The sequence below is a fragment of the Peromyscus californicus genome, unplaced genomic scaffold (genome assembly GCF_007827085.1).
Source record: "Peromyscus californicus insignis strain IS unplaced genomic scaffold, ASM782708v3 Scaffold_5__1_contigs__length_169319896, whole genome shotgun sequence".
Taxonomy (NCBI): domain Eukaryota; kingdom Metazoa; phylum Chordata; class Mammalia; order Rodentia; family Cricetidae; genus Peromyscus; species Peromyscus californicus.
The window spans coordinates 17,514,632-17,537,060 of NW_026294573.1; the positions used below are offsets into that span (position 1 = coordinate 17,514,632).

At 50.1% G+C, this 22,429-nt stretch overlaps 1 protein-coding gene across 1 annotated transcript; it reads left to right on the forward strand.

The window, feature by feature from the left end:
* The first annotated feature begins 1,181 nt into the window (after positions 1 to 1,181).
* On the forward strand, positions 1,182 to 5,836 carry C1qb (complement C1q B chain). Its single transcript, XM_052716226.1, has 3 exons — positions 1,182 to 1,313; positions 3,868 to 4,069; positions 5,102 to 5,836. Exons 2-3 carry the CDS (start codon positions 3,889 to 3,891, stop codon positions 5,680 to 5,682), a joined length of 762 nt encoding a protein of 253 aa, XP_052572186.1. The 5' UTR covers positions 1,182 to 1,313; positions 3,868 to 3,888; the 3' UTR covers positions 5,683 to 5,836.
* Positions 5,837 to 22,429: the final 16,593 nt, after the last annotated feature.

The following is a 22,429-nucleotide window of genomic DNA, read 5'->3' on the forward strand; positions in this document are numbered from 1 at the left end:
TCGTCATATTTACCTCCTCTTTTCCTCTGTTCCTGTAGTCAATGCCTCCATCCATAGGTAACGGCATGAGCCGAAGACTGATCCCTCTCCAAGCTTCCAGTGGAGCTCAGTGCCTGTACCCCCTGGGTACCTACCCTGGAGTGATATGGTACCTGGCCATAGATACAGCTGCAGCAGCATAGCTAGACCCTGGCCCCAGAGCTCTCTGGCTTCAGGCCCTGCCCTGGGGGTATGGGTTCTAAGATTCCCTGATTTTCTGTGGCATTTACCACAGAAACAGTCAATGTCCAGCCGCAGCCTCCCCTAAAGGGACTCACAGTACCTGGCAAAAAAAAAAAAGCCTGTTGACTCATGCCTTTGAGCCTCAGTTTCCCTGCAAAGAGGGACAGGGTGGACACAGTAGCCTCCAAGCCCCTCTGCGGTTCTCACTTGGTGTCATTTTTAGATCCCTAGGCAGCAGTCCCCTGCCTGTGGCTATCATTGTCAAGGGCTCCGAGCCCTGTTGGGAGTGGAAGGAGGGGAATGAATAAGTAATGAATACATTTAAAATTCATTATTGGATTATTTTCTGGAGACAGAGAAGAGAGCAGAGGTGGAGAGAGGGAGGCAGAAGAAGAGATAAGGCCAGAAAGGGGAAGCCTAGGACATGAAGTGACATTCACAATTCACGAGTTGAGTTTGCTCTGTCCCCTTATTCAATCCCGCCTCTATCCTCCTGGAGGCCTGGGAGAGCCAGAGTGTATATAGCCATGGCTCCATCATTTAGTGGGGGAAAACTAGGGGTCCCCTGGGTTCTCTGTATTGAGGGCATTTTGCTGGCAAGTGGCAGAACTGTGGTAGGAATCCGGGTCTCCGGCTGTGAAGCCAGTTCACAGACCTTAGATGGGCCTCTCTGCATCCATGGAGGAACCCTAGTCCCTGTGGAAATCATCATGTGCTCACAAAGCCCTGGCAGGCAAGCAGCCAGCTGGGGACAATCCCCAAGGACAGGCTATCCCCCTTGACGCCTACCCACCCGGGTGCTGAGTCGACGAAACCGTGCTGGCCACAGCCATCGTTTACAGTAATTCCCTCCCCAGGGTCAGAAATGGGACCTGAAACTGCCTGAGGGCAGCAGGATGGGGGAACAGAAGGATGAGAGAGAGGGGGTCAGTGTGTTGGGCCTTGGGAGAGGACAACAAGGGAGGGCCCTTCCTGCCTCTAGGGACCCATACTTCCGCTTTCTGTGGACAGGAGCAGGCTCTGGGCTCTGAGAACGCACTGCTGTGCTGTCTGGCCTGGAGTGTCACAGGACATCAGGACTCTGTATTCAGGTGAGCACTCCAGGGTGGGGCAGGGGGAGACGGATTAACTCACCAGTACAGCCCTTGCTTCCAGCTATGAACGTCGGAATTATTAACTGGGCTGAATTCTCAGAGCCCAAACCCAGATCCACAGCACAGAATCTCTGGGGTGAACTAGGGGTGGAGGTATCTGTGGCTACCTCAGCACAGGGGATGGGTAGGCAGCCTGTAACAGGAGCACCTAGGATCCTGGTCTCAGGAACCATGGAGACTTAGAGCAAATACCACTTCTGTCTCTTGCATGCTGGTCACTCGCAGTCAGTCTCACAACCTCTCTGGTCCCAAAAACCCCTTCTGGGGAGAACAGAGCCTTTTGTGGGTGCAGTAAGCAGAGACCAAGCTTGATTCTGTCAGCGAGGCAGAGGCAGAGGCAGGATAAGAACCCAGGCCTCTTCTGTCCACTATCACATGTCCTCAGCACCTGGAGCTGGAGGTCATTGTTGGTTAGTTCTGAGTGACAAAATCGTATCTGCGAAGGACACATGCTGCCCAAGGGACCTTAATCTCCCCTGTGCCATCTCATTTAATACCACTGACAGCCCTGGAAGCCAGAAATGAACCGCGTCAGAGAGACCAGAGAAGTTAAACACTTGTCTGAGGTCACACAGCCAGGGAGCGGCAGATGGGAGTTCAAAGTTAGGTTGGTCTGGCTCCATGCTAGAGTAGAAAAAGATGAGGGGCTGTGATGATGGGCAGGCAGAAGAGGACGGTGGTCCAACCAAGAGGATTTGAAGGCCTCCCCATGTCTGAGACTTGAGACTCCCAATACAGACTAGAGTTCAGCGTTGCCCCCATCTCATAGACCAGTAAACTGAGCCCAGAGAGAAGTCCTGTCATGGTCCTGCCCCTGAACAGCTCACTAGGTGATACTGGGAGGTATTTTCAAATGGTTGAGCCTCTATTTCCTCATCTGTGAGATAGGCAGTTATCACAACCTACCTCTCAGATGTTGTGAGGATCCAGAAGCGGGAGCCGCAGATCCTGGGAGAACTCAGGGTTTCTTCTTCTCACCAGGGCTCCATACCAACATGAGAGAAAGGCAGGGCACCCTTTGTCCTGTGCACTGGGGGTTAGCCTGGGAGGGCTCCCTGGAGGAAAAGCCTTGACCAAAGGCTTGCAGAGTGTCTACACTGACCTGCTCAAAACAGTCCACAGCTTTCTTCTCAGTTCTCTGGGATGAGAAAGGGGCCACACAGCTCTCTGTCCCCCAGGAAACTCTGTGCTGAGCCTTTGTGGTCTATCTCTGTCCTACCTCAGGCCACACCATCTTTCCTCCTGCAACATTCTTTTTTTTTAATACTTATTTTATTACTAATAAAATTTTTAAAAACTAGATTTATGCCATGCAGTGGTGGCACATGCCTTTAATCCCAGCACTCGGGAGGCAGAGGCAGGTGGATTTCTGAGTTTGAGGTCAGCCTGATCCACAGAAACAGTTTCAGAACAGCCAAGGTTATACAGAGAAACCCTGTCTCAAAAAACAAAAATTAAATAAATAAATAATTAATTAATTAGATTTATTTCTTTTATTTTTCCGGCATGTATGTATGTCTGCCACACGCATGCCTGGTACCTGCAGAGGTCAGAAGAAGGAATCAGACCCCCTAGAGCTGTAGTTATAGATGGTTGTGAACTGACTGTGGGTGCTGGGAATCGAACCCAGGTCTTTTGCAAGAACAATGTTCTTACCCACTGAGCCATCTCTCCAGCCCCACGTTTTTTATCAGTTTTATTTATGTGTAAGTGTGTGTCTGTATGTGGATGTGTTCACGTGAGTGCAGATGTCTAAGGAGGCCAGAGGTGTTGGATGCCCTGGAGCTGCAGTTACAGACATTGGCAAGCTGCCTCATGAGGGTGCTGAGAACCGAGCTTAGGTACTCTGGAAGAACAGCAAGTGTTTTCAACCTCAGAGACACATTTCTGCAACATACTTGCCCCAGCCCTTTCTGAGCCTTCAGATCTCAGACAAAACATTACTTGTCTCCTGTGGAGAAGACAGTCCTGCTGAGATTAGCCCCCTCCAACTCCCAATCCTCCTCCCTCAGGGCACCATTGCCCATCTTCCAGAGCACCCATCAGTCTGTGTCCACCTCAGTCTACCTATGTACTTTTTGACTGCTTCCACTTAGTAACAAAAGACTTTGGGGGCCGAGACCATTTCTGCCTTGTTGTCACTGTACCCTTAGGGTCTAGTGTGTGAAAGGCAATCTGTAAACATATGCATGCATGCATGTACACATACATGAATACATGGGTGCATGAATGCATGGGTAAATGCGTGGGTGGATGATGCAATGAATGAATGGATGATTAGATGGATGGACAGTTGAACAGACAAATGGATGGATGGATGGATGGATGGATGAAGAGATGGATGGATAGGTGGATGGATGGTTATTTGGAATGATGGATGGATAGAGAGATGGGGAGATGGACAAATGGGTAGATGCATAAATGAAGGGATGGGTTAATGAATGATGGAGGCTACCATAGCAGTAACTTTCCACATGTTCTCACCTTGTAGGAGTCCTCAGAGGTTGAGCTGATGAAGACCTGGTGGGACAAGGTCTCAACGCTACTGTTATTGCTGCTCCTGGGCTTGCTCCATGTCTCCTGGGCCCAAAGTAGCTGCACAGGGCCCCCGGCCATCCCTGGCATCCCCGGCATCCCTGGAGTTCCTGGCTCTGATGGCCAACCTGGCACTCCTGGGATAAAAGGGGACAAAGGTACCGCACACTTGGGGAACACACTAATGTTGCTGGTCATGTCCCCATCTTCTACCTCCCGAGTCACAGCCTTAGAGATTGCAAGAGAATTTGAGACTCCAGTGTCCTTCCAGGAAGGGCTTCTGTTTGCCCTTTTGCAAACAGGGGAACTGTGTGGGAAGGCAGCTTAGGCAGTAGCATGGTTCAGATAAAACAATGGATCCTCCTCCATGCTAGGACAGCACTCACCCTGACCTCCAGGGTAACCAGCTACCCTCATCTGTAAGTCAGGGCAGACATGGGCTTGAGAGGCTCCTTGCTATGAAACTCCCTTCGTAAATAGAGTTTCATTTAATCCATGAGCTATGAGCCACCCTCTGTGGCAGCCCCTCTTCTCTCAGAAGCCCACTACGTCCTCACAGTTCCTCAAAATACAACCATTCCTATTTCACAGATGAGGAAGCTGAGCCTCAGAGATTGTGTCTCATTGTATCTGGGTGACACAATTCAGAAGGGCAGACATTACATGGGACACATCTGTGTCTCTAGAGAGTACGCTCTCGGCACTGTGCTCTGATTTTCTACTGGAATATTCCTTCTGTCTTATGGTGGTGGGGACCATGGCTGCTTACAGTGATGATGTGAGAGAAATTCTACATCCACAACTAGGTGTAGCCAGAGGTGGGCTGTGATCGATTAAGGATGTCTGCCATGGACTAGGAAAGAGAAAGGATAGCATGTAAGCTGTGAATCCATTGTCCCTGCTTCAGGCTTAAGCTTGACAAAGGTGTGTGAGCCAAGAACAGAGACAGAGCTCACATCTTCTCCATGAGGGTGCCACTCACTCAACCCCTGGGCATCAGTTCCCCATGATTCTCAAACCCAACACAGAGTTAAAGACCTGGAGTAGAGGGAGATTAGGAGGCTCTCTCTTTCACCCCCCACTATTTTATAGTTAGCAAGTCGAACCCAGAGAGGTGCAACGAACCCAGCTCTTCTTTTTAATCACAGTGACCTCTAGTTTCCTCTTTTCTCTTGATTCTGTTTCTCCAGGGCTTCCTGGACTGGCTGGAGACCATGGTGAGTTTGGAGAGAAAGGGGACCCAGGGATCCCAGGGATTCCAGGCAAAGTCGGTCCCAAGGGTCCTGTTGGCCCTAGAGGTGCTCCAGGGCCCCCTGGAGCCCCTGGTCCCAAAGGTGACTCAGGAGACTACAAGGCTACGCAGAAAGTAGCCTTCTCCGCTCTGAGGACCATCAACAATGCCCTGCGACGGGACCAGACCATCCGCTTTGAGAAGGTGATCACCAACGTGAATGAGAACTATGAGCCACGCAGTGGCAGGTTCACCTGCAGAGTGCCCGGCCTCTACTATTTCACCTACCACGCCAGCTCCCGGGGGAGCCTGTGCGTGAACCTCGTGCGTGGCCGGGATCGGGATCGCATGCAGAAGGTACTCACCTTCTGTGACTATGCCCAGAACACCTTTCAGGTCACCACAGGTGGTGTCGTCTTGAAGCTGGAGCAAGGCGAGATGGTTAGCCTGCAGGCCACAGACAAGAACTCCCTGCTGGGTGTCGAGGGAGCCAACAGCATCTTCTCTGGCTTTCTGCTCTTCCCTGACATGGATGCATGATCACAGGGTCAAGCCATACCTATTCATGACCATCTCCTGCCTCCCTACCAGCAATCCTCCTTGTACCCCTGACATCATCCTTGGCCTGCTCGAAGCCCAGGCCAGAGCCCTGTAGATGTTACAGAATAAATAAACCTTCAAGGCCAAAGGACAACGGTCTAGTCTGAGTCTTAGTCCCTGGACCTGGCTCATAGGAGGGCTGAGAAGTGCTAGTCAAAGAATAAACAAATGAATTTTCACAGGCTGGGGAGGTAGCTCAGTCAGTAAGGCATTTACCTCGCAAGCCTGAGGACCTGAGTTCAATCCCTAGCACTCACATAAAAATGCTGGGTATGGCAGCATGCCCTTGTATTCCCAGCACACTGAGAAAGCAGAGACAGGGGAATGGATCTCTGGGGCTTGCGAGCCGGTCAGTCTAGGAAATGGGCGAGCTCCAGTTTCAGTGAGAGATCCTTTGAGGAACATCTCAAAGGATGTTCCTGAGAAATGACACACATGCACACGTGCACACACACACACACACACACACACACACACACACACACACACACGTGCTCACACATTTCCAAGAGTTCCCAGTTAACCAGAGATGACTAGAAGGCTCCGTCTTGTGGTTCTCTCCGGGCCAGCATACAGTGGGAGACAGCACCAACACTTCTGAGCTCTGCCCTTTCTTCACTCTCCTTGATCCTCACACTCTCCCTCAGGGACAGGATACCTCAGACCTCGTTACAGAGGTGAGAAATGGGCCAGAAGATGGAGCGGTTGTGATCCCACAGTATAGCAGGTCTCCAAGTGGCTGTGCCTGAGACTTCTAAGCCAACGTGTCTCCGGCACCCCCTAATGGTCTTTGCACTGTAGTTTCACATTCTGCCACTTGGAGATCAAGGGATCCCCACCCCACCCCACCCCCTGCCTTGCATGCTCCCTCTTAGTGTCTCCCCAGCCTAGTGCATGCTTACACATTTATTAAAACAAATGTCAAAACCTTCAGTAGCTCTCCAATGCCTGCTGGAAGGAGCCCAGCCTGGGAGCCTGGGCGTCTTGCAGCTAGCTTGTATCTTCCCTCTGAAACACTCCTACAGTGGTGGTTCCTCCTCCCAGAAGCCTTCCACTCTGGTCATCTAGCCACCCTGTAGACCTGTTAAGTTACCCAGACTGGCCTTGAACTCTGCCATCCAGGCAATCCTCCTGTTTCGTCCTCCCCAGTAGCTGGGATTCCAGGCTGGGCCCCTGAGCCCATCTGAGATAGGGCTGGGTAAATCAGGATGATCTCTTCAGCGCTCTAGGCTCTTCAGCTGATGCAACCTACACAGTGGGTGATCCCATGGTGACTGGGAACCGTGAGACAGAGCAGTTGAGCGACCTGCCTGGTGTCACAAAGCTAGTGAGAGAAGCAGGCTCGAAGCCATGTCATTCCATGCTTCTTCCCTGCAGCAGGCAGGGCCCACCTTGAGGAGCTGTGTTGGGCAGTGAAGGGTGCTGGCTTTGGAGTCAGACAGACACAAGTTCAGGTCTTGTCTGGGCTCTGTAGCAACTGTGACTGAAAACAAGTGACGCCCCGGGTGTCCTGTTTCGACTCCCTATAAACAAACAACGGAGTAACAATGTCCGTGACTCTTCTGTTGAATTAATTTCCTAGATACAATCTCTCTTGTCAGGACGGAGACTGCCCCGGCTTTTAAAAATGAGTTTTCTTTTATTCTTAATTATATGTATGTGTATACACGTGTGTGTCCAAGTGTGGGCATGTGCATAGACTTGCAGGTGTCTATAGCGGCCAGGGACGTCGGATCCCTACAGAGCCTGAGGAGGAAGAAGTAAAGCTCCTGAGAAATGAGCCTGCCAATCAGCAAGCAGGGCTGGGGCTGGGACCCTAAGAAAAGCGAGGATACCTTAAATCCCTCCCACTTTGGGGACAGGATTGGTGGGTGGGGCTAGCAGGAGGATCTTAACAGGTAAGCCTCTGGCTGGGCTCTTACTCTTGTGGTCTTGATCCCTCAGGCATTGGATTGTATGTAGCTGCCATGCACCTGTGTCAGTCAGCTCAGCCCTGACCTCGTGAGGGGCTGAGAAGGGAGGAATGGGAAGGGCTGGAATAGCCCTGGCTTTGGGGGGGAGGTATGGCCTGATTACAGGTCTAAAGGGTGGCTGGAGTTACAGATGCTCGTGAGCCATCTGCTTCGGGTGCTGGGAACAGAGCTGAGGTCCACTGCAAGAGCAGTGCCAGCCCTCAACCCAGCAGTTCTCAACCTGTGGGTCATGGCCCCTTTGGGGCTCGAATGACCCTTTCATAGGCGTAGCCTAAGACCACCAAAAAACACAGATATTTTACATTATGATTCATAACAGTAGCAAAATTACAGTTATGAAGTAGCAATGAAAATAATTTTATGGTAGGGCATCACCACAAATGAGGAACTGTATTAAAGGGTCGCACGCAGCATTAAGAAGGTGAGAAACACTGTCTTAATGGCTAAGCCGTTTCTTCAGCCCTAAGGCTTTATTTTTACTTTTTTTTTTAAAGATTAAAAAATAGATTATTTTAGCCGGGCGGTGGTGGCGCATGCCTTTAATCCCAGCACTCGGGAGGCAGATGCAGGCGGATCTCTGTGAGTTCGAGGCCAGCCTGGTCTACAGAGCGAGATCCAGGAAAGGCGCAAAACTACACAGAGAAACCCTGTCTTGAAAAAACCAAAAAAAAAAAAAAAAAAAAAAAAAAGAAACAAAAAAAATAGATTATTTTATCTCATATATATAAATGTTTTGCTTGAATGTGTGTATGTGTGCCATGTGTGTGCCTGGTGCCCACTGAAGTCAGAAGATGTCAGATCTGACACTGGACTCGTAGATGGTTGTGAGCCACCGTGTGGGTGCTGGGAACTGAAACTGGGTTCTCTGGAAGAGCAGCCAGTGCTCTTAACTGCTGAACCATCTCTCTAGCCCAAGACTTACTTAATTTTTAAAACGATTTGTCTATGTAGGTGAGTGTGTCCATATGAGTTCAGGTGCCCATGGAGTCCAGAAGAGGTTGTCAGATCCCCAGATTTACAGGTAGTTGTGTGTCACTGGCTTAGGTGTTGAGGACCAAATTTGGGTCATTTCCAAGAGCAATATGTGCTTTTAACTGCTGAGCCGTCTCTCCAGCTGCTTCCTTTATATTTTTTGAGACAGAATCTCACCCTACATCCCAGGCCAGCCTCACACTCACAACACTCACTGCTCCAGTCTCACTAGTGCCCAGATTGAAGGTGTACACCACCACACCGGGCTGCTTCCAGGCTTTGGAATGTTTCTGCAGAGAGCCCTTGGCTTCAAGGATGGACATCCCGGCCAGTTTTAATCTTGCGGCCACCAGGGGGAAGTAGACACCAGGAGAAGGATGGCCTGCCCAGGACTGATGCCAGGTGGCACCTGGCAGCTCCCCTCCCTCCCTTCTCATCCCAGTCTCAGGGTGGGCCGTGATCTTCTAGGATGGGGGTGCCAGTCAGCTTTGAAGATCCATGTCCCCTAAGTTAGGGTCCCCAAATGTGGCCCCGGTCAGCCTCACCTTCACAGAGGCCGTCTTAGGAACCTAGAATCTCTGCCCCCACCTTGTGCCAACTGAAGCAGGCCGCCCATGGGTGGGTGGGGTCAGGAGGCTGAGAAACGCCACTTTGGAAACCAATGGCAGAACCGAGTAGCAGAGCATACAGCCAGCATGGCAAGGGCTGTGTTCCTTCCCCAGCGTACACTAACAACAAAGAAGTCCTGGAGAGCCAGTACTCCAGACAAAGGGGATGCCTAACTTTTTTTTCTGTAAAGAAACAAATAGGAGGGCTGGGACATAGCTCAGATGATAGAGCGTTTGTCAAGTGCACATAAAACCCTGGATTTGATCCCCAGCACAGCATGTAACAGCACTGTCAACACAACCTAGAGTCACAGAGTCCCAATAAGGGATTGTCTGCATTGGGTTGACCTAAGAGCATATCTGTGGGGTGATTATCTCATATGGGAAACCAGCCTGGTGTGGGTGGCATCATTCCCTAGGCAGGCATTCCTGAAATACTGAAGAGTGGAAAAATAGACCGAGCACAAGCAAGTAAGTGAGCGAGCATGCATTGATTCATTCTCTATCTGTTCTTGACTTCGGATGTGGCTAGCCACTTCAGGGACCTGTCTGTCTTTGTGACATTTTCACTATGGTGGGCTGTAATCTGGAAGTGTGAGTTGAAATAAACTCTTTCTCCCCTAAATTGTCAATGGGGTTTTTTTTTGTTCGTTTTTGTTGTTTACTTTATTATCTTGTGTGGGGGTGTTTTGCCTGTGTGTATATCTGCGCACTACATGCATGCTGTGACACCAGAGGACAAAAAAAGTATGTTGGATTCTCTGGAATAGGAATTATGGATGGTTGTGAACCCCCAAGTGAGAGTTGGGAATCAAACCCTGGTGTTTTGCAAGAACAGCAAGTGCTCTTAGCCGCTGAGCCATCTCTCTGACCCCGTGTGGAGGTGTTTATCAGAGCAGCCGAAACGAAACTAAAATACCATGTCATCCCAACATGGGGGCACATATGGGGGCGCCTGCCTGGGATTCCAGTGCTTGGGAGGTGGAAGTAAGAGGGTCAGGCATTCTAAACTGTCCTCAGTCTTTACAGCAAGTTTGAGGCGAGCCTGGGATGTGTGAAACCCTGTCTCATAACAAAGAAAAAGGAAAAACCAATAAATACTTTGTTTTGGGCACCACAGACTGTTGCGAGCACGCAACCTTGTTTTTGTAGGACGGAACTGCGCCTACATAATATACAGTCGCCCTCTGGACCCACCAGTTCTGCATTCATGATTCATCCAAGGGGAGGTGGAAAATACACAGGAAAAGTCGCATCTGGTCTGAACATGTGGGAACACCATCATCGCTCACCAAATAGCCCAGCATAGCTGCTTTCACTGTGTTTACATTGTGTTTGGTCTGACAAGTCTAGAGATGAGCTACACACGCAGAAGACTCGTACAGCTCCTATGTAGACATGGTGCCTTTCTCTGTAATATTCACTTGAGCATCTGTGGATTTTGAGGTCCCTGAGAGAGTTCTGGAACCCATCTCTGGAAGACTAAGAGATGATTATATGTACACAAATGATGGTTAAGTTCAGATATGTTTGTATGTGTATATGTGTATGACTTACATGATTGTGTGTGTGTGTCTGCATGTGTGTATAAGTGCTTGCACATGTGTGTGCAGGTCTGTATGTGTGTGTATAGAGGTCAGAGGCTAATGTCCAGTCACCCTTCCTTGGTCACTTCTCCACCTTATATATTAAAACAGGGTCTCATTGAACCAGGAGCTTGCCAATTTGGCTAGTTCAGCTTGCCAGCTTTTCTACAGAGATCACTTGTCTCTGTCTCTGGAATGCTGAGATTATAGATGGGTCATTTTTAATTTAATATAATTTAACTTTTTAAGACAGATCTCACTGGCTGACCTGTAATTTGCTCTGTAGACCAGGCTTAAAGAGACTTAAAGAGATCTGCCTGTCTCTGCCTCCCAAGTGCTCAGATTAAGGGTGTGCACCACCATGCCCGACCCCAGGTAAACTACTTACATGGGTGCTGGAGATTTGAACCCAGGTCCTCCTACTTGCAAGCACCTTAACCACTGAGCCATCTCTCCATTTTTTTTTTTTAAACTCAGAGTGCTGGGGTTACAGGCATGTTTCACCCTGCCCAGCTTCCAAAACATCTTTATGAAATTTGAGTTTTACATAGTTTTCCTTTTGGTGTGTTTCTATAATACATAAAATTGTGAAGAACGTTCTCAGGAGTCAGACCATGGTGGGGTTTGGTACCATGTAGAGCTCACTGCCCTGCTGTGGACACAGGAGTGGCTCCAAGCTTGGAGGAGAGGCTGAGGACTTCACACCCAAGACAGCCTGACTCCAAAGCAAAGGACACAGGACAGGGTTCTGGTGGGAACGTATTTGAGTCCTGATGCTGGACGGAGTGGCCTCTCCTCTTCCTCTCCATGTTCTCACTGTTCTGGTCTCCTGTGACAACCCAGTACCAGGTGCCCTGCCCACTTCCCACCCAGCACACACCCTCCTTTCCCAGAAAGCTGCAAGCTGAGTTTATTTTTGCACATAGCCAGAAGGCATTCTCATCGCCGACCCTGTTGGCCAGATGCAGGAGAAAGGGAGGTGTTTGTTCGAGAAACCCAGCAAGGCCCACCCAGGGAGGGACACCCACAGCGAGGGGTCCTGGCAGAGTGGGAAACCCTCTAAAAGAGAAGTCAAAATCCTCCTGTTCTAGGCTGGCTTTGCACCTGTCTTAACTGTGTGACTTCAGACAAGTTGCTAACCCTCTCTGAACCTCAGCCTGCACTATAGAAGGGTTTGAAGGAGATCAGCTGTGGCAGGCTTGCACTGGGAACTTATGGTAGAAACAGGCTCTAAGACTAACTGGAAGTCAGCTGAGTAAAAGCTGAGGGGCCCAGGCTCTCTGGTGGTACCCATGTGGAAAGGGCACAGAGTTTTCCCTCCTTTATGAAGACTATTCCCCTGTACAGATATCAGTGGCGACTCTGGGAGCAACAGAGTAAGCCAGAAGCCAAGCTTTCACAGTCCAGAGAGCTGGGGAGGGCCACGTTCATCAAATGAATGAATGAAAGTGTGGATGTATTATGTACCTAACTTACTGATTCATCTTGCTTACCTCATCAGGTATAGGGCCTAGAGCAAAATACTGTCATCCCCCTATGTCCCCACGCATCTCTGTGTCCTCCTCATAACCACTAGGCCTGTGAGGGGTATGTCTATACTGAATGACACAGGCTTCTTTGCCTTTTATTACCCCCTAAGCAAGATAATGTAACTATTTGCATAGATTTTCATTGCATTAACTACTAGAAGTCATCCTGAGGTGACCTCGCTAAGGAAGAGGCCACAAAGTCAATGAATAACACGTTTTTAAAAGTATACAGAGGTAAGCCAGGCATGGTGGTGCATACCTTTCATCCCAGCACTCAGGAGGCAGAGGCAGGCAGACCTCTGAGTTCAAGGCCAGCTCTGGTCTACAGAGCGATTTCTAGGACAGCCAGCTAAGGCTACACAGAGAAAACCACCACCAACAAAAGTATACAGAGAGACTCCAAAGATGGCTCAGCCAGTATGAGGGCTTGCCACATAAATATGAGGACCTGAGTTCAATCCCAGCACCTACATAAAAAGCACTGGGCTAGAGAGATGGCCCAGGAGAAAGGTTTTTAAGAGCCAGAGGCCAGGAAAGACCAGTGTCTTCTGGACATGACAGAACCTTTGTACTAACGAACACAATAGCTGTGGTTGACGGCACAGGATCAAGCCAGCATTCCAGCATGGACAGGGAGGGGTTCATGAGCCCCTCTGACTGAGGAGCTGGGCACAGTTAGTGGCTTCTGGGGCAGAGTCAGTTTTCCTTAAGAGTGTGGCTCCTGGTTGGTCAACCATGCTCCATCAGATTGCCCTATATGCAGAAGGATACGGAGGGTGCACACTGAAGCCAGTGGGCTGTTAAATTAAAATGAAAATTAAAAAGGACATGAAGTTGGGGGTGGGTAGGGAAGTGAGACTGAGTCTGGGAGAAGTTGGGAGGAAGATTTGGGGTTGAATATTATCAAAACACATTGTATGAAATTCTCAAGGGATTGTTAAAAATATGTATTTTTAAAACCTGGGTATAGCCCTTCATGCCTATAACTCCAGGGCTATGAGAAGGCAGTCCCAAGGGAACTGCTAGGACCTCCTTCCACCTGCCTTGCTACAGCTTCAGTGAGAGACCCCATCTTGAAAGAATAAGGCAGGAGTTAGAGAACAAGACATCAGACGTCTTTCTGTGGCCTACACTATATTTTCCATACATGCATGCACTACAAGCACACGTGCACTTATGCACATATACTCAAACACATTCAAGCTTGCACACACAATCACATACCTGTGCACACTCTTGACATTCACTCTTGCACACTCATATTCATACTCTCTCTGTCTCTCTCTGTCTCTGTCTCTGTCTCTCTCTCTGTCTCTCTCTCTCTCTCTCTCTCACACACACACACACACTAAATGTATTTTTTTTAAGTATTCAGGAGCTGGGGGATGGCTCAGTCAGTAGAGTGTTTGCTGTACAGGCATGAGCGTCTAAATTTGATCCCCAACACCAAAAAGCTGGATGTAACTCAAGATCTTGGAGGTGGGTAGGAACAGGAGGACCCCTGGTGCTTGTTGGCCAACGAGTCTAGCCAATTGATGAGTTCCAAGTTCAGTGAGAGACTGTCTAAACAACAAGGTGGTGTCAAGTGCTGAGATGGATTGGCAGATAAAGTCCTGGTTAGGTTTTTCATCAACATAACACAAGCTAGAGTCATCTGAGAAGAGGAAACCTCAGTTGAGAAAAAGCCCCCCTCAGATTGGCCTGTAGGCAACCCTGTGACACGTATCCTTGACTCATAGTTGATGATTGACATGGAAAGGTCCAGAACACTGTACAGCGCTGTTCCTGAGCAGGTGGTCCTAGGGTGTAGCGGAAAACAGGAGGAGCAAGCCAGCAAGCAGCATCCTTCCATGGCTTCTGCTTCAGCTCCTCATTCCAGGTTCCTGCCCTGACTTCCCTCCAGGATGGACTACAACTGTAAGCTGAAATAAGCCCGCTCCCCTCCAAGTTGCTTTTGGTCCTGGGGTTTATCACAGCAATAGAAACCCAAGACAGGTGCTTGCTCGCAGCCAAGCCTGGTGACCTGTGGAAGGAGACAAGTGACTCCCACAAGCTTTCCTCTGTGGCGTGGGTGAGTACACACAACACACAAACAAACACATAAACAAATAAGAAAAAAAGGATAAAATTAGAAGTTGGCAACAAAGGTGAAGAATGATAGAAGACACCAGATGTCCACCTCTACCCCCCATATTCACACGAACACACACGTACATGCATATGCCCACCCAAATGCAAATATGTCACGCACAGACATACTCAGTATACAAAAGGACAAGCCTCGTGCCAATATGGAGACATTTCCTAGAGAGAACTCTTAGCTTTTGGAATCTGAGGGCCCCAGCACTCCTCCCCTGTGAGTAAACAGAAAGGACATCAAAGTGATATCTCAAGAAAAGAATTAAGAGTGAGTGTTTCCATGCCCTTGGGATATCACCATAAGGCTTGGCACCCTGCAGAGAAACCAAGGCAGGTAGGGGGGGCTTTAGCTGAGCATGGTGAATGTGCTTGCTTCTCACCTCACATCCATGGACATCCTTTACCCATTCTGAAGTAAGAAAGACAAGGCTGCCCCCACCAGGTCATGGAGACCTGGGGCCTGAGGATGCTGCTGAGTGGGAAGGGCTGTGAGGAACTCAGTGTGGGGCACTTCCCCCATTCCCCCCTTGCTCTCATGCTAACTCTGCCTCCTGCTCTTATTCTGCTGCCCCAAGGATTCTTCTCACCTTCCAGACACCGCTCAAGCTGCTCATGGCCTCTGAACAAGGGAAAACGAAGCGGGTGGGAGCTGTGAAGGCTTAGGAGCTCCCCATGTACTGTAAGCTATGCAGGTGCACGCTGTGTGTCCCTCTCTATTTCCCCAGGGACCTTTGTGACTCAACTCTCCATCACTACAGCAAAGTACCCGAGATTATTCACTTGTAAGAGGAGAACAGCCGCTCTGGCTCACAGACTGTTTGAGACAGTCTCAAGTAGCCTAGCCTGGCCTCAAACTTGCTGTATATCCAAGGCTGGCCTTAGTTGTTCCTCTTGTTTCCACCTCTCGAGTGCTGGGATTATAGGCGTGTTCCACCACACCCACGTTTTTCTGTGTCTCTGGCCTTGTGTATGTCAGGCAAGCACTCTACTAATCAAACTTCATCCTTAGTCCCAATCTGTAATTGGGATTCCAGAACGGCAGCTCAGGCTGATAGGCCCAGCCTTGGGAAGTGGAGACAGAGAATCAGCTGTTCACGGAGTTCAAGTAGAAAAGAGAGAACCAATTCTATAGCATGCATGAACACACACACACACAATAAATAGATATATATACATATATATGTATATATATATAAAGAGAGAAAGAAAGAAAGATAGATGATAGATAGACAGACAGACAGACAGATAGATAGATAGATAGATAGATAGATGATAGATGATAGATAAATTCATGTACACATACACAAAAGAAGAGTTCAAGGTTCCACAAAACCCAATGACCTACAAGCCTCTCACAAGGCCACACTTCCTAAAGTCTTTTCCATCCTGGGCCTCGAGCCTGTAACACATGTGCCTTTGGGGCATGTTCAGGATCCAAGCTCCAGCAAGATCCAGCAAGTTTGTTTTGGCTTTGGCACTTTGCAGTGATGTGACCTTGGGCAAGTCAACCACCTTCCTGCTGAGTTTCTGCTTCTTCAAGTGGAAGTTGAGCCAAGCAAATGAATATTGGCCTGAGCTGAACAAGCCAGCCCGTGCAGAGCATTTTCCTGGCACACAGTACGTGTGCAGTGAGGAGGAGCCATTGTAAAAAGTCATGCACCATGCTGCACACATAGTAGGTTCTCAGTAAATATCAGCATCCTTATCTGCGAAACGCGATCCTCGGTTCAGGTAAGCCACCAGAGGCAAGATGCCTTAGAATAAAGAAAAACCTTGGGTGGTCTCCCTTCTCCCTCCATCCTGCGTTCACCACCCTGGACACATGCCAGGCTCACAGTGGGGTGTAAGAGACATAAGGGCCATGCCACAGTGCAGCCTGTCTGAAGCTCCAGTTCCCGAGCTAGCAGCTCTCCAGGGCAGCACAGCTCTCCAGGGCAGCTGTCCCTGCTCACAGGTATCCCCTGGAGAGACAGCCCGGCCCTCATTAACACAGTGTCTCCAGGCCTTGTTTGGAATATGTCAGCTAATGTGATTAAAGGCAGGACATAAATACCAGCCTCTCAGGGACTCAGTCCCAGCTGGTTTCCGGGGAAGGAGACCTGAAAGAAACATCTTCATTCCTTCTGTGTCGTGGCCCAGTTCCCCCTCCCCCATGGCATGATCGGAGGAAATCACCATGAAGGGTGGGGCTTGCCAGGAGTGGGGGGGGGGCAGGGGTGGATTTGGAGTTCTGTGTCAGGATAGAAAAGAGAGTAGAGATGCGTTTCCAGGGCACCCCATATCTGGTGGATAGTTGTGAGCCCCGAGGTCTCTTTCCTCCAGAGCCTCAGTTTCTTCATCTCCAAAATGGGAATGATGAAGTCTGTGCCCATATGCTATTAATGAGATAAAAGAGAACCTATAAGATGCCCAGTCAGGGCCTTGCACAAGAGTGTGTGCTCACAGCATCCAGAAAACCAAAGGAACACTGGAGCCTGGAGCCAAACACAGGCTATTCAGTTGCCCCATGATTGTCCCTTGAATGGAATCCAAGCAGGTAAGGACAAGAAGACCCTCACTGAAACTTTAAAACAGGTCACAGGGTGGGGGTATGATATTGGACCACTCATCCCACAATCCTTGGCTTACTAACTGACCCCAGGTAAGTGACAACTTCCCTCCAGGATCAGTCTCCTCATCTGTGAAGTGGGGCTTTACCCCTGGACTGGCTGAGCTTTTCATTCCAGGGCCCGGTGATGGGATCTAAACAGCTACCCAGGCACTAAGGGTTCCCTCAGGGTCTTAAAGTGCTCAGACTTGGGGAGTTTCCTAGGCCAGACTCCTGGCCCTATCATTAGCTGGGGATCTGAGGCATCTAGACCTCCACATCCCTATCAGGGGCATTTCAGCTTGAATGTGAAATATCTCCCACAGATTCAAGTGTTTGGACACTTAGTCCCAAGCTGGCAAATGTAGATCACTAAGAGTGGCCTTTAGTGGGCCTTGGAGGTTAAAGCCAGGTTCATCTGACTCTGTTTGCTGCCCCCTGCTACCACAGACCCTGAGGTTCCATTCCCCACCATGATAGGCTGTGACCCATGAGCATTGAGCCAAAATAAATCCATCCTGCCTAATCTGCTTTGGTCAGGTGTTTGGTCACAATGATATAAAAGTAATGGACGTGAGTGGCAGTGGGGTCTGGCTGTATCCGGCCCACTGAGGCAGCGTGGCATGCAGAAGGGCCAGTCCTAGTCTGAGCGCCCTCCATAGGGCTTTGGGAGTTATCATTCTCCCTTTGAGTCTCATTTTCCCAATCTGTAAGACAAGAAAGCTGGGCCAGCTTGGCCTCTGGTCACCAGAGCTCTGGCACACAGAAAAGGTTAAGGTAAGGGAAGGTTTCATTGCCTGGAGTTAAGGCAGGGCAGAACCACCTGACAAAAGCCCTTCACTGTTGGAGGCCCAAGGAGACAGAAAGACCCCACATCACGGCCTAGGCCCAGTGAAGGTGACCCGCAGAGGCCCAGGGACGCTGTGAGGCCAGGGAGGCGGTCCAAGGTCCCTTTGCTCAGAGGAAGATTTCCCCATAAAGAAGGCAGCTAGCATGGTCGCCTTCTCTCTGAACTCCCTTCTGGATGCTTCCTGAGTCTGGATGGAGCCCCACCAAGTAGTGAGGGATATTGTTGGGCCAGTTTCTCCTGGATGGAACCAGAGTGAAGGAAGAGGGAACCTGACCAGGGCCTCACAGCTCATGCTCAGTGGAGCTGAAACAGTACCGAGCTGTTCTTTGGAAGCACCTGATGAGAACCAGGCTGTGTGTTCACACTTTAGAAGGCCATTGTCCCCAGCTGTCAACAGCATCCTCTGTGACTCTCCAGCTGTTGTAGAATGGGAGGAAGGACATGCTGCCCCATCCAATCCAAAGCAGGGTGGTGCAGAAAACCATGCAGGGTGCCTGGGACTCTGTCAGGCCCAGGACAAGTCTCTCACTGAGTACCTGCTGTGTTCCAGACTCTACGGTGAACCCACGCTGTGGGTGCATTATCATCCCATTTTAAGGGTAAGGAAACTGAGCCTCAGACAGGCAGAGTCACTGGTCCACCATCAACATTTAATAGACGCCAAACTCAGGTCCTTAAGTCTGGGAGGCTCCCCCAGACACTCATCATGCCTTTGGGCTCCAGAGCACACGCTCAGCAGCCACATGGTCCTGTCTCACCCAGCTTCCTCCCAGAATCCCCTAAGGGGTTAGCGTCCCAGTGGCTCTGACACATCCCTCAGCCCCCATCCTCAGACCCACATTCAGAAGCCCAGCCCCACTCCTTGATCTGGGTGGCTGACTGACAGATTCTCTGCTCAGTGTTCTTGCTCCAGATAGTAAATTACTCATAAAATATTCGCTCTGTCCCCAGAGTGGCTGTCTCCTCCCTTTACCCGCAGCTCCCCCTGTACAGCCATGTTCAATGTTTCATCTTGGGGGATCTGGGCGCCCCACAAAAGATCAGTGGAGCCCGGATTTTCCAGGAGGGAAGAACTTGTCTGTACCTCCATTCAAGCAGACCCCAGATAGGGCCTGAAATGACTGCTCCCCCAAATCCTCGGACACAGGATATGGAGAGCTCCTCAAGATAAGGCCATGGGTGACCTGGAATAAGTTCCCATTGTCTAAGGGGGAGTGGTCTCTTTTCTCCTCCTCCCTCGACCCTCAGTTGCCATGGCAACCACGGTGGGGGGTGGGCAGCTGGACCGATTGCTCTCGGCCAGGCTACCCAGCATGCTCTGCTCTCACCCAGTTTTCTCCCTCACTGCCCTCAGGCGGGCAGGGGGTGGGGCTGGTCCTGCTCTTTCCAAGTCAGTCAACGGTTCATGTCCAGGGTCATCCCCTCCAATCCCCTGCCTTCGGGCAAGAGGTTTTCCTGCATACCTCCCAAGATGGGGGCTTTTATGAGTATGGTTTGACAAGGAATGACTGAGGTTTTCCCTTGAGGCCTCCAGAGTTAATGAAGTCAGTTAAACCCTGGGATTAGAAGGTCGGGGTCATGGGTACAGCCTGTTTGCAGAGTAACACCCACCCCACCCCTAGCTCCGCCAGCTGTTTCCAAAATGCCTGATGCTAGTTGTCTAGGAGACTGGTGAGAGTTGGGACAGGTCTTGGCAACCCATTCTGGTACCCATGATCTCTGCCCTTTCTTGTGCACACCCTGCAGCCTGAGAGTCCTGTCTCCTTCCTGTCCAGCCAAGGACCTTTCCCCACAATAGTGGTGGTGTGTGAGTAAGCTCTCAAACCCAGGGATGGCTTTCACAAATATGGATTAAAAAAAAAAAAAAAAAAAAAAAAAAAATGGGTCTCTGTGATGGCTCCACCAGGTGGCAGCAGTTACTACCCAGGTTAGGAGTTCCCCAAAATGATCCCCTCTCCACCTTTTAAATGTCTCTCTGCCCCAACCTATAAAATGCCATTGCTGGACAGGGTGTGATGACTTACTCCGGTAAGCCCCGGACCCTGGAAGCTGAGTTAGGTGGAGAGCCATGAGTTCCAGGCCAGCCTGGCTAGGCTACATGTTGTTGTTACTTTTCCCTTTTCTCTAGCCCAGGTCAGCCTAGAATGATTCTCCTGCCTTGGCCTCCAGAGTATGGGAGTAGGGGTGGTGGGGGTGGTTTAGGAACTTCGGCTCTATCCGGAGCTTCTCCTGTTGGTGTATTAATGTTTTGCGATGTGTCCTGCCCTCCCCTAACGCTTCACCTGAAGTTTCACTGGCAGACACCATAACTATCTTACGTCAACCCCGACTTGGAATATTAATATTAATGCTTGCCTTTGTCAAGAGCAAGATGCTGGGCTTGGGGCGTATAGGTCAGTGGAAAAGCATTTGCCTAGCATTCACAAAGGGGTTCTATCCCCAGTCCTGGGGAGGGAGAGAGAGAGAGAGAGAGAGAGAGTCTGATTTATCCCTGGCAGATAAGGACTATATCATATGGGACTTTATAAATAGCCAAAGTGACGCAGGCTTAAAACATACTCTACGAACCAGACTTCCTGAGTTCAAACCCAGGTTTGATTGCTCACTAGCTGTGTGACCCTGGACAAGTTACTTACTCTCTCTGTGCCTGTTTCTTTATCTGCAAAATGGAGATAGAAACCTCTCCTCCGGAGGGTTGTTCTGAGGACTTAACGCGTTGATGAGCACGAAGCGCTCAGAACAGCGCCTGGCACGTCACATTAAGCTCTTTAAAAATGTCGCTTATCAATATTTAAAGATGGTGCATGAGAGCAAAGTTCCAAAAATAATTTGTATTCTCTGCTTCACAGACATCTCTTTCCCCACAAAGTCTTTTATCTGGTGCTTCTAATCTGGTGCTTTGTCGCAGGGCTGTGCTGCCAGACGCCCAGAATCTGCCCAGATGTCTCCTCCAGCTCCCTCCTCCACGCATTCCAGCCTGTGTCCTCAAGCTTCACCCTCTCCGTGTCTGTGAGACTGTCCCCTGTGCTCCACATGCGTTTCTCAGTCTGGTCTCACACCTGGATGGCTGTGACTACCTCCTAGCCACTTGTCCAGCTCCCCTCAGATCCAGTCACAAGTGAAATTCCTAAAAAGAAACTAACATTCCCTTGCTCAAATGTCCTCCGTGGCTCCCCAGTACCCCAGGATAAAGTCTAAGCTCTTTAGAGCAGATCCTCCCCTCAGTTTCCTCCCCACTCAAAAAATCAGTGCCCTCCTCTTTGCTCCTGTTCAGCTTCTCAGCTTCTTCTTCTTCTTCTTCTTCTTCTTCTTCTTCTTCTTCTTCTTCTTCTTCTTCTTCTTCTTCTTCTTCTTCTTCTTTCTCTCCCTCTCTCTCTCTCTCTCTCTCTCTCTCTCTGAGACAGGGCTTCTCTGTACCAGCTCTAGCTGTCCTGGATCTCACTCTGTAGACCAGGCTGGCCTCGAACTCACAGAGATCGGCCTGCCTCTGTACAGTTTCTTCCTTGTAGGTCCCCCATTGTCTCTGGCACTCAGGGGTTCAGTAGTTAGGCCAGGGGCTGCTTCCTCTGCCTGCCACTGTCCTGCCCCTGCCTGCTTAGCGCCTGCCCTTCCAGACCACCGGCAAAGCTTCTTTGCCAGCTTTGAGGCCCCCACATGCCAGCAGGAGCCCGTCCTGGCACAGCCGTGTCCCCAGAGATGTTCAGCTCACAGCAATCCACACAGGGCCTCTGGGCGGTGTAGGAAGGGGCTGTGCACTCTGCTCTGTCTGGCCTGGGATACCTTCCCTTCTTCATGTCTGGGATCTCCCACTCACCCTTCTAGAATGGGCTCAAATGCCACCTCCTCCAAGAACCTGAAATGGGAACACCTGTCCCATTTCAACCATGTGTGGACTAGGTCATCCTGTCCCCGAGGAGGAGAAGGCAGTGTTTGTGAGCCTGGTACCCGCAGCCCCATGCAGCATGCCCTGTGTCTCAGCAATGGCACACACCCAGAACAGAAGAATGGTGTCCAGTGAAGCAGCGGATGATTGTGACCGCCACCCAGGGGGCATTTAGTCCTCTCTACAGATATGTCGTCATTGTCATTGGACATGCTTCTAAAATCTCAAGACAGTGACAAGAACCCCACTAGGGGCAAGAATTTAGCCCCGTGGTCCTGCGGGCCATTGGAAGGAGGCAGAAAATGTACTTGGTGCACAATAGCCTGTCTCCAGTGCAGAGGCCCCAGGACCCAGCTCAGTCTTATCTCTCTGCTTCCGCAGCACCCAACACAGCTCAGGCACTCAGCACCTCCGGTGTGCATAACTGCATGGGTGAGGTTCCCCCTCCTTCCTCGGGTACCATTCTCACCTCTACCACCCAGCTCCAGGCCCCTGGCCCCATGGCGGGACTTCAGCTGATGCAAACTTTCCTTCTCCTGTTTGAAGAGTCCCCCCAACCC